An 18,287-nucleotide genomic window follows, 5' to 3' on the forward strand; every position below is an offset into this window, starting at 1 on the left:
TACAGGCGGGTCCTATCACCATGAGACACCTGCGGGGGGCTACAGGCGGGTCCTATCACCATGAGACACCTGCTGGGGGCTACAGGTGGGTCCCATTACCATGAGACACCTGTGGGGGGCTACAGGCGGGTCCTATCACCATGAGACACCTGCGGGGGGCTACAGGCGGGTCCTATCACCATGAGACACCTGCGGGGGGCTACAGGTGGGTCCTATCACCATTAGACACCTGCGGGGGCTACAGGCGGTTCCCATCACCATGAGACACCTGTGGGGGGCTACAGGCGGGTCCTATCACCATGAGACACCTGTGGGGGGCTACAGGCGGGTCCCATCACCATGAGACACCTGCGGGCGGCTACAGGTGGGTCCTATCACCATGAGACACCTGCAGGGGGCTACAGGCGGGTCCTATCACCATGTGACACCTGTGGGGGGCTACAGACGGGTCCCATCACCATGAGACACCTGTGGGGGGCTACAGGGGGGTCCCATCACCATGAGACATGTGTGGGGGGCTACAGGTGGGTCCCATCACCATGAGATACCTGTGGGGGGCTACAGGCGGATCCTATCACCACGAGACACCTGCGGGGGGCTACAGGTGGGTCCCATCACCATGAGACACCTGCGGGGGGCTACAGGCGGGTCCCATCACCATGAGACACCTGTGGGGGGCTACAGGCGGGTCCTATCACCATGAGACACCGGGGGGGGGGCTACAGGTGGGTCCCATCACCATGAGACACCTGCGGGGGGCTACAGGCGGGTCCTATCACCATGAGACACCTGCGGGGGGCTACAGGTGGGTCCCATCACCATGAGACACCTGCGGGGGGCTACAGGCGGGTCCTATCACCATGAGACACCTGCGGGGGGCTACAGGTGGGTCCTATCACCATGAGACACCTGCAGGGGGCTACAGGCGGGTCCTATCACCATGAGACACCTGTGGGGGGCTACAGGCGGGTCCTATCACCATGAGACACCTGCAGGGGGCTACAGGCGGGTCCTATCACCATGAGACACCGGTGGGGGGCTACAGGTGGGTCCCATCACCATGAGACACCTGCGGGGGGCTACAGGCGGGTCCTATCACCATGAGACACCTGCTGGGGGCTACAGGAGGGTCCATCAACCAACCTGTTCTGTATAATGATGTGTCAGGACTATGACCCCTATGACCTGCAGTCGCCTCATAATCATTTATAATCCCCCAAGGGAGACCCCCAGAGTCATCACTAAGCAGCCCACTGATTTCTGTACTGGGGGCAGGGGGGTCAGCAGCTCCAATCAGGCGGACCGCTGTTACTATGGAAACAAAACATCATGCACCGACAACACTGCACCACCAGAGGGGGCAGCACAACCCAACATAGCAGTTATATCCCTGTACATAGGGGGCAGTATTATAGTAGTTATATCCCTGTACATAGGGGGCAGTATTATAGTAGTTATATTCTTGTACATAGGGGGCAGTATTATAGTAGTTATATTCCTGTACATAGGGCGCAGTATTATAGTAGTTATATTCCTGTACATAGGGGGCAGTATTATAGTAGTTATATTCCTGTACATAGGGGGCAGTATTATAGTAGTTATATTCCTGTACATAGGGGGCAGTATTATAGTAGTTATATTCCTGTACATAGGGGGCAGTATTATAGTAGTTATATTCCTGTACATAGGGGGTAGTATTATAGTAGTTATATTCCTGTACATAGGGGCAGTATTATAGTAGTTATATTCCTGTACATAGGGGGCAGTATTATAGTAGTTATATTCCTGTACATAGGGGGCAGTATTATAGTAGTTATATTCCTGTACATAGGGGCAGTATTATAGTAGTTATATTCCTGTACATAGGGGGCAGTATTATAGTAGTTATATTCCTGTACATAGGGGGCAGTATTATAGTAGTTATATCCCTGTACATAGGGGGCAGTAATATAGTAGTTATATTCCTGTACATAGGGGGCAGTATTATAGTAGTTATATTCCTGTACATAGGGGGCAGTATTATAGTAGTTATATTCCTGTACATAGGGGGCAGTATTATAGTAGTTATATTCCTGTACATAGGGGGCAGTATTATAGTAGTTATATTCCTGTACATAGGGGGCAGTATTATAGTAGTTATATTCTTGTACATAGGGGGCAGTATTATAGTAGTTATATTCCTGTACATAGGGGGCAGTATTATAGTAGTTATATTCTTCTACATAGGGGGCAGTATTATAGTAGTTATATTCCTGTACATAGGGGGCAGTATTATAGTAGTTATATTCCTGTACATAGGGGGCAGTATTATAGTAGTTATATTCCTGTACATAGGGGGCAGTATTATAGTAGTTATATCCCTGTACATAGAGGGCAGTATTATAGTAGTTATATTCCTGTACATAGGGGGCAGTATTATAGTAGTTATATCCCTGTACATAGGGGGCGGTATTATAGTAGTTATATCCCTGTACATAGGGGGCAGTATTATAGTAGTTATATTCTTGTACATAGGGGGCAGTGTTATAGTAGTTATATTCTTGTACATAGGGGGCAGTATTATAGTAGTTATATTCTTGTACATAGGGGGCAGTATTATAGTAGTTATATTCCTGTACATAGGAGGTAGTATTATAGTAGTTATATTCCTGTACATAGGGGACAGTATTATAGTAGTTATATTCCTGTACATAGGGGACAGTATTATAGTAGTTATATTCCTGTACATAGGGGGCAGTATTATAGTAGTTATATTCCTGTACATATGGGGCAGTATTATAGTAGTTATATTCCTGTACATAGGGGGCAGTATTATAGTAGTTATATTCTTGTACATAGGGGGCAGTATTATAGTAGTTATATTCCTGTACATAGGGGACAGTATTATAGTAGTTATATTCCTGTACATAGGGGGCAGTATTATAGTAGTTATATTCTTGTACATAGGGGGCAGTATTATAGTAGTTATATTCCTGTACATAGGGGGCAGTATTATAGTAGTTATATTCTTGTACATAGGGGGCAGTATTATAGTAGTTATATTCCTGTACATAGGGGGCAGTATTATAGTAGTTATATTCCTGTACATAGGGGGCAGTATTATAGTAGTTATATTCCTGTACATAGGGGGCAGTATTATAGTAGTTATATTCTTGTACATAGGGGGCAGTATTATAGAAGTTATATTCCTGTACATAGGGGGCAGTATTATAGTAGTTATATTCCTGTACATAGGGGGCAGTATTATAGTAGTTATATTCCTGTACATAGGGGGCAGTATTATAGAAGTTATATTCCTGTACATAGGGGGCAGTATTATAGTAGTTATATTCCTGTACATAGGGGGCAGTATTATAGTAGTTATATCCCTGTACATAGGGACAGTATTATAGTAGTTATATTCCTGTACATAGGGGGCAGTATTATAGTAGTTATATTCTTGTACATAGGGGGCAGTATTATAGTAGTTATATTCCTGTACATAGGGGGCAGTATTATAGTAGTTATATTCTTGTACATAGGGGGCAGTATTATAGTAGTTATATTCCTGTACATAGGGGGCAGTATTATAGTAGTTATATTCCTGTACATAGGGGGCAGTATTATAGTAGTTATATCCCTGTACATAGGGGGCGGTATTATAGTAGTTACATCCCTGTACATAGGGGGCGGTATTATAGTAGTTACATTCCTGTACATAGGGGCAGTATTATAGTAGTTATATCCTGTACATAGGGGCAGTATTATAGTAGTTATATTCCTGTATATAGGGGGCAGTATTATAGTAGTTATATTCCTGTACATAGGGGGCAGTATTATAGTAGTTATATTCCTGTACATAGGGAGGCGGTATTATAGTAGTTATATTCCTGTACATAGGGGGCAGTATTATAGTAGTTATATTCCTGTACATAGGGGGGCAGTATTATAGTAGTTATATTCCTGTACATAGGGGGCAGTATTATAGTAGTTATATTCTTGTACATAGGGGGCAGTATTATAGTAGTTATATTCTTGTACATAGGGGGCAGTATTATAGTAGATATATTCTTGTACATAGGGGGCAGTATTATAGTAGTTATATTCCTGTACATAGGGGGCAGTATTATAGTAGTTATATTCTTGTACATAGGGGCAGTATTATAGTAGTTATATTCTTGTACATAGGGGGCAGTATTATAGTAGTTATATCCCTGTACATAGGGGGCAGTATTATAGTAGTTATATCCCTGTACATAGGGGGCAGTATTATAGTAGTTATATCCCTGTACATAGGGGGCAGTATTATAGTAGTTATATTCTTGTACATAGGGGGCAGTATTATAGTAGTTATATTCCTGTACATAGGGGGCAGTATTATAGTAGTTATATTCCTGTACATAGGGGGCAGTATTATAGTAGTTATATTCCTGTACATAGGGGGCAGTATTATAGTAGTTATATTCCTGTACATAGGGGGCAGTATTATAGTAGTTATATTCCTGTACATAGGGGGCAGTATTATAGTAGTTATATTCCTGTACATAGGGGGCAGTATTATAGTAGTTATATTCTTGTACATAGGGGGCAGTATTATAGAAGTTATATTCCTGTACATAGGGGGCAGTATTATAGTAGTTATATTCCTGTACATAGGGGGCAGTATTATAGTAGTTATATTCCTGTACATAGGGGGCAGTATTATAGTAGTTATATTCTTGTACATAGGGGGCAGTATTATAGTAGTTATATACCTGTACATAGGGGGCAGTATTATAGTAGTTATATCCCTGTACATAGGGGGCAGTATTATAGTAGTTATATTCCTGTACATAGGGGGCAGTATTATAGTAGTTATATTCTTGTACATAGGGGGCAGTATTATAGTAGTTATATTCCTGTACATAGGGGGCAGTATTATAGTAGTTATATTCCTGTACATAGGGAGCAGTATTATAGTAGTTATATTCCTGTACATAGGGGGCAGTATTATAGTAGTTATATTCTTGTACATAGGGGGCAGTATTATAGTAGTTATATTCTTGTACATAGGGGGTAGTATTATAGTAGTTATATTCTTGTACATAGGGGTCAGTATTATAGTAGTTATATTCCTGTACATAGGGGGCAGTATTATAGTAGTTATATTCCTGTACATAGGGGGCAGTATTATAGTAGTTATATTCCTGTACATAGGGAGCAGTATTATAGTAGTTATATTCCTGTACATAGGGGGCAGTATTATAGTAGTTATATTCTTGTACATAGGGGGCGGTATTATAGTAGTTATATCCCTGTACATAGGGGGCAGTATTATAGTAGTTATATTCTTGTACATAGGGTGCAGTATTATAGTAGTTATATTCCTGTACATAGGAGGCAGTATTATAGTAGTTATATTCCTGTACATAGGGGGCAGTATTATAGTAGTTATATTCTTGTACATAGGGTGCAGTATTATAGTAGTTATATTCTTGTACATAGGGGGCAGTATTATAGTAGTTATATTCCTGTACATAGGGTGCAGTATTATAGTAGTTATATTCCTGTACATAGGAGGCAGTATTATAGTAGTTATATTCCTGTACATAGGGGGCAGTATTATAGTAGTTATATTCCTGTACATAGGGGGCGGTATTATAGTAGTTATATTCCTGTACATAGGGGCAGTATTATAGTAGTTATATTCCTGTACATAGGGGGCAGTATTATAGTAGTTATATTCCTTCACCATAGGGGGCAGTATTATAGTAGTTATATCCCTGTACATAGGGGGCAGTATTATAGTAGTTATATTCCTTCACCATAGGGTGCAGTATTATAGTAGTTATATTCCTGTACATAGGGGGCAGTATTATAGTAGTTATATTCCTGTACATAGGGGGCAGTATTATAGTAGTTATATTCTTGTACATAGGGGGCAGTATTATAGTAGTTATATTCTTGTACATAGGGGGCAGTATTATAGTAGTTATATCCCTGTACATAGGGGGCAGTATTATAGTAGTTATATTCCTGTACATAAGGGGTAGTATTATAGTAGTTATATTCCTGTACATAGGGGGCAGTATTATAGTAGTTATATCCCTGTACATAGGGGACAGTATTATAGTAGTTATATTCCTGTACATAGGGGGCAGTATTATAGTAGTTATATTCCTGTACATAAGGGGTAGTATTATAGTAGTTATATTCTTGTACATAGGGGCCAGTATTATAGTAGTTATAGTCTTGTACATAGGGGGCAGTATTATAGTAGTTATATTCCTGTACATAGGGGGCAGTATTATAGTAGTTATATTCCTGTACATAGGGGGCAGTATTATAGTAGTTATATTCCTGTACATAGGGGGCAGTATTATATTAGTTATATTCTTGTACATAGGGGGCAGTATTATAGTAATTATATTCCTGTACATAGGGGCAGTATTATAGTAGTTATATTCTTGTACATAGGGGGCAGTATTATAGTAGTTATATCCCTGTACATAGGAGGCAGTATTATAGTAGTTATATTCCTGTACATAGGGGGCAGTATTATAGTAGTTATATTCCTGTACATAGGGGGGCAGTATTATAGTAGTTATATTCCTGTACATAGGGGGCAGTATTATAGTAGTTATATTCCTGTACATAGGGGGCAGTATTATAGTAGTTATATTCCTGTACATAGGGGACAGTATTATAGTAGTTATATTCCTGTACATAGGGGACAGTATTATAGTAGTTATATTCCTGTACATAGGGGGCAGTATTATAGTAGTTATATTCCTGTACATAGGGGGCAGTATTATAGTAGTTATATTCCTGTACATAGGGGGCAGTATTATAGTAGTTATATCCCTGTACATAGGGGACAGTATTATAGTAGTTATATTCCTGTACATAGGGGGCAGTATTATAGCGGTTATAGGTTGTATACTGTATATATTGTGTGATATTATGTGATGTGATACTACCTTATAGTCGGGGGGTTCTCTGGCTGTCTCCAGGTTTCTCCAGTAGCAGTTCAGTGTGTATGATGGGGGTAGTAGTAGTGTGTGATGCTCGGTGCGGCTCCCCCTCCTGGCGCGGATAGTGGTACATTCCTCGGCTGGGAGTGCAGGAGGCTCCGCGCTTCTCTATGTGATCGCTATTACCGGAGGTACCGACCTGGGGATGGAAGGGGTGAGCGGCACCAGGACCATGTGCTACAGCAGGTGGAGCTACGACAGGTACCGCGCCGGCTGCGATACACTGTATCCCTCATCCATGATGTGACCGCCGCCTATACATCCTTATATATGGTGCGGGGAGGGGTCAGGGGTCACTGTATGGAGGGGCTGCGGGGTTAACCCTTGCACTCTGTCAGTAAACTCTAGGCCTCAGCTAAGGGGTTAATGGTACCGGAGGAGTCCGGGGGGAGCGGATTTAAAGGGACAGCACCGCACATCATCTCCACGGGGATGTGTCCTGCAGAGCATTGCACCACTTACATCTCTAGAGATCTGCAGAGCATTGCACCCTCTACCTCCTGACATATACATAGAGCTGTATCCTGCAGAGCATTGCACCCTGCACCCCAAGACATATACATAGAGCTGTATCCTGCAGAGCATTGCAGCCTGCACCCCAAGACATATACATAGAGCTGTATCCTGCAGAGCATTGCACCCTGCACCCCAAGACATATACATAGAGCTGTACCCTGCAGAGCATTGCACCTCTCCAGACGTATACATAGAGCTGTATCCTGCAGAGCATTGCACCTCTCCAGACGTATACATAGAGCTGTATCCTGCAGAGCATTGCACCTCTCCAGACGTATACATAGAGCTGTTGGGGGTTTCTGGATACAAGTGTAACCTCTGACATTGTGACTTGCTGTTTGGGGTCCCCTGGACATCGGCCGGTTGTGGGGGGTTCCCCAGAGTTTGCAGAGGGGAGTTCCATCACCTGTATATATATATATATATACTCCCCCTGGAGGAGCTCCTTGTACTCCGCTCCGGTATGTGCTGTCCCCACTCCCAGAGGAGAAAGTCTCTGGTTCCTGCTGCTGTTTCCATGGTTCTGGTGGCAACAAGAAGCCTCCGGGCCCCGGCCCGATCAGTAACCCCTGCATTGCTGGGCTCCTGATTGTCAGTCCTGTTACTAAGGATTTGTGAGATTCCCGGGGAGACAAATATTAAAGATTCCTCCTCACTAAATCCTCACATCCTTATACCCAAATATGATGCAAGGACTCCCTGTCTGCTGGCCCCAACTGCAGGGATCGTAGGTAGACCCCGAATCAATGCGAGCCTACACCATCATAATCACATGCTGCTTCTCATACTCCAGTCACATCCAGAGCTGCAGTCACTATTCTGTGTACCGTGCCCAATACTCCAGTCACATCCAGAGCTGCAGTCACTATTCTGTCTAACTTGTCCCATACTCCAGTCACATCCAGAGCTGCAGTCACTATTCTGTCTAACGTGTCCCATACTCCAGTCACATCCAGAGCTGCAGTCACTATTCTGTCTAACGTGTCCCATACTCCAATCATATCCAGAGCTGCAGCCACTATTCTGTGTAACGTGTCCCATACTCCAGTCACATCCAGAGCTGCAATCACTATTCTGTATAACGTGTCCCATACTCCAATCACATCCAGAGCTGCAGTCACTATTCTGTGAAACGTGTCCCATACTCCAGTCACATCCAGAGCTGCAGTCACTATTCTGTCTAACGTGTCCCATACTCCAATCATATCCAGAGCTGCAGCCACTATTCTGTGTAACGTGTCCCATACTCCAGTCACATCCAGAGCTGCAATCACTATTCTGTATAACGTGTCCCATACTCCAATCACATCCAGAGCTGCAGTCACTATTCTGTGAAACGTGTCCCATACTCCAGTCACATCCAGAGCTGCAATCACTATTCTGTATAACTTGTCCCATACTCCAGTCACATCCAGAGCTGCAGCCACTATTCTGTATAACTTGTCCCATACTCCATTCACATCCAGAGCTGCAGTCACTATTCTGTCTAACGTGTCCCATACTCCAATCACATCCAGAGCTGCAGTCACTATTCTGTGTAACGTGTCCCATACTCCAGTCACATCCAGAGCTGCAGTCACTATTCTGTCTAACGTGTCCCATACTCCAGTCACATCCAGAGCTGCAGTCACTATTCTGTCTAACGTGTCCCATACTCCAATCACATCCAGAGCTGCAGTCACTATTCTGTGTAACGTGTCCCATACTCCAGTCACATCCAGAGCTGCAGTCACTATTCTGTCTAACGTGTCCCATACTCCAGTCACATCCAGAGCTGCAGCCACTATTCTGTATAACTTGTCCCATACTCCATTCACATCCAGAGCTGCAGTCACTATTCTGTCTAACGTGTCCCATACTCAATTCAAATCCAGAGCTGCAGTCACTATTCTGTCTAACGTGTCCCACACTCCAGTCACATCCAGAGCTGCAGTCACTATTCTGTATAACGTGTCCAAAACTCCATTCACATCCAGAGCTGCAGTCAGTATTCTGTGTAACGTGTCCCATACTCCAGTCACATCCAGAGCTGCAGTCACTATTCTGTCTAACGTGTCCCATACTCCAGTCACATCCAGAGCTGCAGTCACTATTCTGTATAACGTGTCCCATACTCCAATCACATCCAGAGCTGCAGTCACTATTCTGTGAAACGTGTCCCATACTCCAGTCACATCCAGCGCTGCAATCACTATTCTGTATAACGTGTCCAAAACTTCAGTCACATCCAGAGCTGCAGTCACTATTCTGTATAACGTGTCCAAAACTTCAGTCACATCCAGAGCTGCAGTCACTATTCTGTATAACGTGTCCCATACTCCAGTCACATCCAGAGCTGGAGTCACTATTCTGTATAACGTGTCCCATACTCCAGTCACATCCAGAGCTGCAGTCACTATTCGGTGTAATGTGCCCCACACTCCAGTCACATCCAGAGCTGCAGTCACTATTCTGTATAACGTGTCCCATACTCCATTCACATCCAGAGCTGCAGTCACTATTCTGTATAACGTGTCCCATACTCCAGTCACATCCAGAGCTGTAGTCACTATTCTGTATAACGTGTCCCACACTCCAGTCACATCCAGAGCTGCAGCCACTATTCTGTATAACTTGTCCCATACTCCATTCACATCCAGAGCTGCAATCACTATTCTGTATAACTTGTCCCATACTCCAGTCACATCCAGAGCTGCAATCACTATTCTGTATAACTTGTCCCATACTCCAGTCACATCCAGAGCTGCAGCCACTATTCTGTATAACTTGTCCCATACTCCATTCACATCCAGAGCTGCAGTCACTATTCTGTATAACGTGTCCAAAACTCCATTCACATCCAGAGCTGCAGTCACTATTCTGTATAACGTGTCCCATACTCCAGTCACATCCAGAGCTGCAGTCACTATTCTGTATAACGTGTCCCATACTCCAGTCACATCCAGAGCTGGAGTCACTATTCTGTATAACGTGTCCCATACTCCAGTCACATCCAGAGCTGGAGTCACTATTCTGTATAACGTGTCCCATACTCCAGTCACATCCAGAGCTGCAGTCACTATTCTGTATAACGTGTCCCATACTCCAATCACATCCAGAGCTGCAGTCACTATTCTGTATAACGTGTCCCATACTCCAATCACATCCAGAGCTGCAGTCACTATTCTGTATAACGTGTCCCATACTCCATTCACATCCAGAGCTGCAGTCACTATTCTGTGTAACGTGTCCCATACTCAATTCACATCCAGAGCTGCAGTCACTATTCTGTATAACGTGTCCCATACTCCAGTCACATCCAGAGCTGCAGTCACTATTCTGTATAACGTGTCCCATACTCCAGTCACATCCAGAGCTGCAGTCACTATTCTGTGTAACGTGTCCCATACTCCAGTCACATCCAGAGCTGCAGTCACTATTCTGTATAACGTGTCCCATACTCAATTCACATCCAGAGCTGGAGTCACTATTCTGTGTAACTAGTCCCCCCTCCTCTCTCTGTGTCTCCTCCTCTGGCTGTAGTCTGTCCTCCTCTCTCTGTGTCTCCTCCTCCTCTCTCTGTGTCTCCTCCTCTCTCTGTGTCTCCTCCTCTCTCTCTGTCTCCTCCTCTCTCTCTGTCTCCTCCTCTGGCTGTAGTCTGTCCTCCTCTCTCTCTGTGTCTCCTCCTCTGGCTGTAGTCTGTCCTCCTCTCTCTGTGTCTCCTCCTCTGGCTGTAGTCTGTCCTCCTCTCTCTGTGTCCTCCTCTGGCTGTAGTCTGTCCTCCTCTCTCTGTGTCTCCTCCTCTGGCTGTAGTCTGTCCTCCTCTCTCTGTGTCTCCTCCTCTGGCTGTAGTCTGTCCTCCTCTCTCTGTGTCTCCTCCTCTGGCTGTAGTCTGTCCTCCTCTCTCTGTGTCTCCTCCTCTGGCTGTAGTCTGTCCTCCTCTCTCTGTGTCTCCTCCTCTGGCTGTAGTCTGTCCTCCTCTCTCTGTGTCCCCTCCTCTGGCTGTAGTCTGTCCTCCTCTCTCTGTGTCTCCTCCTCTGGCTGTAGTCTGTCCTCCTCTCTCTGTGTCCTCCTCTGGCTGTAGTCTGTCCTCCTCTCTCTGTGTCCCCTCCTCTGGCTGTAGTCTGTCCTCCTCTCTCTGTGTCTCCTCCTCTGGCTGTAGTCTGTCCTCCTCTCTCTGTGTCTCCTCCTCTGGCTGTAGTCTGTCCTCCTCTCTCTGTGTCTCCTCCTCTGGCTGTAGTCTGTCCTCCTCTCTCTGTGTCCTCCTCTGGCTGTAGTCTGTCCTCCTCTCTCTGTGTCTCCTCCTCTGGCTGTAGTCTGTCCTCCTCTCTCTGTGTCTCCTCCTCTGGCTGTAGTCTGTCCTCCTCTCTCTGTGTCTCCTCCTCCTCTGGCTGTAGTCTGTCCTCCTCTCTCTGTGTCTCCTCCTCTGGCTGTAGTCTGTCCTCCTCTCTCTGTGTCTCCTCCTCTGGCTGTAGTCTGTCCTCCTCTCTCTGTGTCTCCTCCTCTGGCTGTAGTCTGTCCTCCTCTCTCTGTGTCCTCCTCTGGCTGTAGTCTGTCCTCCTCTCTCTGTGTCTCCTCCTCTGGCTGTAGTCTGTCCTCCTCTCTCTGTGTCTCCTCCTCTGGCTGTAGTCTGTCCTCCTCTCTCTGTGTCCTCCTCTGGCTGTAGTCTGTCCTCCTCTCTCTGTGTCTCCTCCTCTGGCTGTAGTCTGTCCTCCTCTCTCTGTGTCTCCTCCTCCTCTGGCTGTAGTCTGTCCTCCTCTCTCTGTGTCTCCTCCTCTGGCTGTAGTCTGACCTCCTCTCTCTCTGTGTCTCCTCCTCTGGCTGTAGTCTGTCCTCCTCTCTCTGTGTCTCCTCCTCTGGCTGTAGTCTGTCCTCCTCTCTCTGTGTCTCCTCCTCTGGCTGTAGTCTGTCCTCCTCTCTCTGTGTCTCCTCCTCTGGCTGTAGTCTGTCCTCCTCTCTCTCTGTCTCCTCCTCCTCTGGCTGTAGTCTGTCCTCCTCTCTCTGTGTCTCCTCCTCTGGCTGTAGTCTGTCCTCCTCTCTCTGTGTCTCCTCCTCTGGCTGTAGTCTGTCCTCCTCTCTGTGTCTCCTCCTCTGGCTGTAGTCTGTCCTCCTCTCTGTGTCTCCTCCTCTGGCTGTAGTCTGTCCTCCTCTCTCTGTGTCCTCCTCTGGCTGTAGTCTGTCCTCCTCTCTCTGTGTCTCCTCCTCTGGCTGTAGTCTGTCCTCCTCTCTCTGTGTCTCCTCCTCTGGCTGTAGTCTGTCCTCCTCTCTCTGTGTCTCCTCCTCTGGCTGTAGTCTGTCCTCCTCTCTCTGTGTCTCCTCCTCTGGCTGTAGTCTGTCCTCCTCTCTCTGTGTCTCCTCCTCTGGCTGTAGTCTGTCCTCCTCTCTCTGTGTCTCCTCCTCTGGCTGTAGTCTGTCCTCCTCTCTCTGTGTCTCCTCCTCTGGCTGTAGTCTGTCCTCCTCTCTCTGTGTCTCCTCCTCTGGCTGTAGTCTGTCCTCCTCTCTCTGTGTCTCCTCCTCCTCTGGCTGTAGTCTGTCCTCCTCTCTCTGTGTCTCCTCCTCTGGCTGTAGTCTGTCCTCCTCTCTCTGTGTCTCCTCCTCTGGCTGTAGTCTGTCCTCCTCTCTCTGTGTCTCCTCCTCTGGCTGTAGTCTGTCCTCCTCTCTCTGTGTCTCCTCCTCTGGCTGTAGTCTGTCCTCCTCTCTCTGTGTCTCCTCCTCTGGCTGTAGTCTGTCCTCCTCTCTCTGTGTCTCCTCCTCTGGCTGTAGTCTGTCCTCCTCTCTCTGTGTCTCCTCCTCTGGCTGTAGTCTGTCCTCCTCTCTCTGTGTCTCCTCCTCTGGCTGTAGTCTGTCCTCCTCTCTCTGTGTCTCCTCCTCTGGCTGTAGTCTGTCCTCCTCTCTCTGTGTCTCCTCCTCTGGCTGTAGTCTGTCCTCCTCTCTCTGTGTCTCCTCCTCTGGCTGTAGTCTGTCCTCCTCTCTCTGTGTCTCCTCCTCTGGCTGTAGTCTGTCCTCCTCTCTCTGTGTCTCCTCCTCTGGCTGTAGTCTGTCCTCCTCTCTCTGTGTCTCCTCCTCTGGCTGTAGTCTGTCCTCCTCTCTCTGTGTCTCCTCCTCTGGCTGTAGTCTGTCCTCCTCTCTCTGTGTCTCCTCCTCTGGCTGTAGTCTGTCCTCCTCTCTCTGTGTCTCCTCCTCTGGCTGTAGTCTGTCCTCCTCTCTCTGTGTCCTCCTCTGGCTGTAGTCTGTCCTCCTCTCTCTGTGTCTCCTCCTCTGGCTGTAGTCTGTCCTCCTCTCTCTGTGTCTCCTCCTCTGGCTGTAGTCTGTCCTCCTCTCTCTGTGTCCTCCTCTGGCTGTAGTCTGTCCTCCTCTCTCTGTGTCTCCTCCTCTGGCTGTAGTCTGTCCTCCTCTCTCTGTGTCTCCTCCTCTGGCTGTAGTCTGTCCTCCTCTCTCTGTGTCTCCTCCTCTGGCTGTAGTCTGTCCTCCTCTCTCTGTGTCTCCTCCTCTGGCTGTAGTCTGTCCTCCTCTCTCTGTGTCTCCTCCTCTGGCTGTAGTCTGTCCTCCTCTCTCTGTGTCTCCTCCTCTGGCTGTAGTCTGTCCTCCTCTCTCTGTGTCTCCTCCTCCTCTGGCTGTAGTCTGTCCTCCTCTCTCTGTGTCTCCTCCTCCTCTGGCTGTAGTCTGTCCTCCTCTCTCTGTGTCTCCTCCTCTGGCTGTAGTCTGTCCTCCTCTCTCTGTGTCTCCTCCTCTGGCTGTAGTCTGTCCTCCTCTCTCTGTGTCTCCTCCTCTGGCTGTAGTCTGTCCTCCTCTCTCTGTGTCTCCTCCTCTGGCTGTAGTCTGTCCTCCTCTCTCTGTGTCTCCTCCTCTGGCTGTAGTCTGTCCTCCTCTCTCTGTGTCTCCTCCTCTGGCTGTAGTCTGTCCTCCTCTCTCTGTGTCTCCTCCTCTGGCTGTAGTCTGTCCTCCTCTCTCTGTGTCCTCCTCTGGCTGTAGTCTGTCCTCCTCTCTCTGTGTCTCCTCCTCTGGCTGTAGTCTGTCCTCCTCTCTCTGTGTCTCCTCCTCTGGCTGTAGTCTGTCCTCCTCTCTCTCTGTGTCTCCTCCTCTGGCTGTAGTCTGTCCTCCTCTCTCTGTGTCTCCTCCTCTGGCTGTAGTCTGTCCTCCTCTCTCTGTGTCTCCTCCTCCTCTGGCTGTAGTCTGTCCTCCTCTCTCTCTGTGTCTCCTCCTCTGGCTGTAGTCTGTCCTCCTCTCTCTGTGTCTCCTCCTCTGGCTGTAGTCTGTCCTCCTCTCTCTCTGTGTCTCCTCCTCCTCTGGCTGTAGTCTGTCCTCCTCTCTCTGTGTCTCCTCCTCTGGCTGTAGTCTGTCCTCCTCTCTCTGTCTCCTCCTCTGGCTGTAGTCTGTCCTCCTCTCTCTGTGTCTCCTCCTCTGGCTGTAGTCTGTCCTCCTCTCTCTGTGTCTCCTCCTCTGGCTGTAGTCTGTCCTCCTCTCTCTGTGTCTCCTCCTCTGGCTGTAGTCTGTCCTCCTCTCTCTGTGTCTCCTCCTCTCTCTGTGTCTCCTCCTCTGGCTGTAGTCTGTCCTCCTCTCTCTGTGTCTCCTCCTCTGGCTGTAGTCTGTCCTCCTCTCTCTGTGTCTCCTCCTCTGGCTGTAGTCTGTCCTCCTCTCTCTGTGTCTCCTCCTCTGGCTGTAGTCTGTCCTCCTCTCTCTGTGTCCTCCTCTGGCTGTAGTCTGTCCTCCTCTCTCTGTGTCTCCCCCTCTGGCTGTAGTCTGTCCTCCTCTCTCTGTGTCTCCTCCTCTGGCTGTAGTCTGTCCTCCTCTCTCTGTGTCTCCTCCTCTGGCTGTAGTCTGTCCTCCTCTCTCTGTGTCTCCTCCTCTCTCTGTGTCTCCTCCTCTGGCTGTAGTCTGTCCTCCTCTCTCTGTGTCTCCTCCTCTGGCTGTAGTCTGTCCTCCTCTCTCTGTGTCTCCTCCTCTGGCTGTAGTCTGTCCTCCTCTCTCTGTGTCTCCTCCTCTGGCTGTAGTCTGTCCTCCTCTCTCTGTGTCTCCTCCTCCTCTGGCTGTAGTCTGTCCTCCTCTCTCTGTGTCTCCTCCTCCTCTGGCTGTAGTCTGTCCTCCTCTCTCTGTGTCTCCTCCTCTGGCTGTAGTCTGTCCTCCTCTCTCTGTGTCCTCCTCTGGCTGTAGTCTGTCCTCCTCTCTCTGTGTCTCTTCCTCTGGCTGTAGTCTGTCCTCCTCTCTCTGTGTCTCCTCCTCTGGCTGTAGTCTGTCCTCCTCTCTCTGTGTCTCCTCCTCTGGCTGTAGTCTGTCCTCTTCTCTCTGTGTCTCCTCCTCCTCTGGCTGTAGTCTGTCCTCCTCTCTCTCTGTGTCTCCTCCTCTGGCTGTAGTCTGTCCTCCTCTCTCTGTGTCTCCTCCTCTGGCTGTAGTCTGTCCTCCTCTCTCTGTGTCTCCTCCTCTGGCTGTAGTCTGTCCTCCTCTCTCTGTGTCTCCTCCTCTGGCTGTAGTCTGTCCTCCTCTCTCTGTGTCTCCTCCTCTGGCTGTAGTCTGTCCTCCTCTCTCTGTGTCTCCTCCTCTGGCTGTAGTCTGTCCTCCTCTCTCTGTGTCTCCTCCTCTGGCTGTAGTCTGTCCTCCTCTCTGTGTCGCCCCCTTCTGGCAGTTTCAGGTGTTACAATTCTTCGCTCTCGTCTGACACTTTGTTGTTTTGTTGTTACTAATTGATGGAAGTGCGGAGAAGACTGTGACCCCCCCTCCCCCCTCCGCCTCCAGGAGAAGAGAGCGCACAGACTCCTGCTGTAGTGATGGGGATTAGTTGGGGGGGGGGAATAATTGGGGGGACCCCGATGTCCTGCAGATTATATCCAAACATCCCTGAACCAATACACCAATGGGCTCCGGTGCTGATCCTGTAATACGAGGGGCTTCTGCTCCATTCCCCCCCGATCTCCCGGATGCTGTACTTGTGTCAGTCTTCTGCTCGCTCTGGGGTTGTCATAGTAACAGGTGCTTGGATTTCCTGTCATGTGACCTCTACTCTGTAGTCGGGGATCACATGACAGGAAGTGTTACCATGACGACTCCAGAGCAAGCAGAACGTTCACCTGGAACCTGAGAAAACCCCCCGATGTCTGTGGCAGATGATGGGACCCCAGGAAAGTGCTGCTTATTATCCTCCTCTGCCCCCCGTGATGGGGTCTGACTACATTTACATATCACCCCTTATCCTCCAATCACACCCAGAGCTGCGACTGTAACTGGAATCCTTTGTTATGCTCTGTACTCCAATCACATTTAAGTCTGTATATCAAATACTCCAGTCACAACCAGAGCTGCAGTCAATATTCTGCTCTCATGTTTCGTTTGTATGCTCCAGTCACATCCAGAGCTGCTGTCAGTATTCTGTGGTTGCATCCTGTTGTATGCTCCAGTCACATCCAGAGCTGCAGTCAGTATTCTGTGGTTGCATCCTGTTGTATGCTCCAGTCACATCCAGAGCTGCAGTCAGTATTCTGTGGTTGCATCCTGTTGTATGCTCCAGTCACATCCAGAGCTGCAGTCAGTATTCTGTGGTTGCATCCTGTTGTATGCTCCAGTCACATCCAGAGCTGCAGTCAGTATTCTGTGGTTGCATCCTGTTGTATGCTCCAGTCACATCCAGAGCTGCTGTCAGTGTATTTTGGTTGCATTCTGTTGTATGCTCCAGTCACATCCAGAGCTGCAGTCAGTATTCTGTGGTTGCATCCTGTTGTATGCTCCAGTCACATCCAGAGCTGCAGTCAGTATTCTGTGGTTGCATTCTGTTGTATGCTCCAGTCACATCCAGAGCTGCTGTCAGTGTTCTGTGGTTGCATCCTGTTGTATGCTCCAGTCACATCCAGAGCTGCTGTCAGTGTTCTGTGGTTGCATCCTGTTGTATGCTCCAGTCACATCCAGAGCTGCTGTCAGTGTTCTGTGGTTGCATCCTGTTGTATGCTCCAGTCACATCCAGAGCTGCAGTCAGTATTCTGTGGTTGCATCCTGTTGTATGCTCCAGTCACATCCAGAGCTGCAGTCAGTATTCTGTGGTTGCATTCTGTTGTATGCTCCAGTCACATCCAGAGCTGCTGTCAGTGTTCTGTGGTTGCATCCTGTTGTATGCTCCAGTCACATCCAGAGCTGCAGTCAGTATTCTGTGGTTGCATCCTGTTGTATGCTCCAGTCACATCCAGAGCTGCAGTCAGTATTCTGTGGTTGCATCCTGTTGTATGCTCCAGTCACATCCAGAGCTGCAGTCAGTATTCTGTGGTTGCATTCTGTTGTATGCTCCAGTCACATCCAGAACTGCAGTCAGAATTCTGTGGTTGCATCCTGTTGTATGCTCCAGTCACATCCAGAGCTGCAGTCAGTATTCTGTGGTTGCATCCTGTTGTATGCTCCAGTCACATCCAGAGCTGCTGTCAGTGTTCTGTGGTTGCATCCTGTTGTATGCTCCAGTCACATCCAGAGCTGCGGTCAGTATTCTGTGGTTGCATCCTGTTGTATGCTCCAGTCACATCCAGAGCTGCTGTCAGTGTTCTGTGGTTGCATCCTGTTGTATGCTCCAGTCACATCCAGAGCTGCGGTCAGTATTCTGTGGTTGCATCCTGTTGTATGCTCCAGTCACATCCAGAGCTGCGCTTTCTTGTGCTATACTATATCTTCCTAGACCCCCTGGGGATGTAATATGTTAACCCTTGATTCCCCAGATACTGGGAGTTATACATTAACCCATAACCCTCCGAGACTGATAATATTAACCCCTTCATAACCTAAGCCCAGAGATACATCTAGCAGGACCCGGATCCTTGCACAGCTCAGTTT

The 18,287-nt window shown here is 47.9% G+C and overlaps 1 protein-coding gene across 2 annotated transcripts in view; it reads left to right on the forward strand.

The window, feature by feature from the left end:
- The first annotated feature begins 7,026 nt into the window (after positions 1-7,026).
- LOC140133898 (tubby protein homolog) overlaps positions 7,027-18,287 on the forward strand; it is a 162,390-nt gene continuing 151,129 nt past the window's right edge. Inside the window, exon 1 of one of the 2 annotated variants that reach the window (XM_072154584.1) lies at positions 7,027-7,193. In XM_072154584.1, the coding sequence (XP_072010685.1) occupies positions 7,138-7,193 (56 nt within the window). In that variant the 5' untranslated portion in view covers positions 7,027-7,137. The remainder of the gene's footprint in view (positions 7,194-18,287) is intronic. The other variant, XM_072154586.1, reaches the window with a different exon arrangement.

Source organism: Engystomops pustulosus, chromosome 5, assembly GCF_040894005.1.
Source record: "Engystomops pustulosus chromosome 5, aEngPut4.maternal, whole genome shotgun sequence".
NCBI lineage: Eukaryota > Metazoa > Chordata > Amphibia > Anura > Leptodactylidae > Engystomops > Engystomops pustulosus.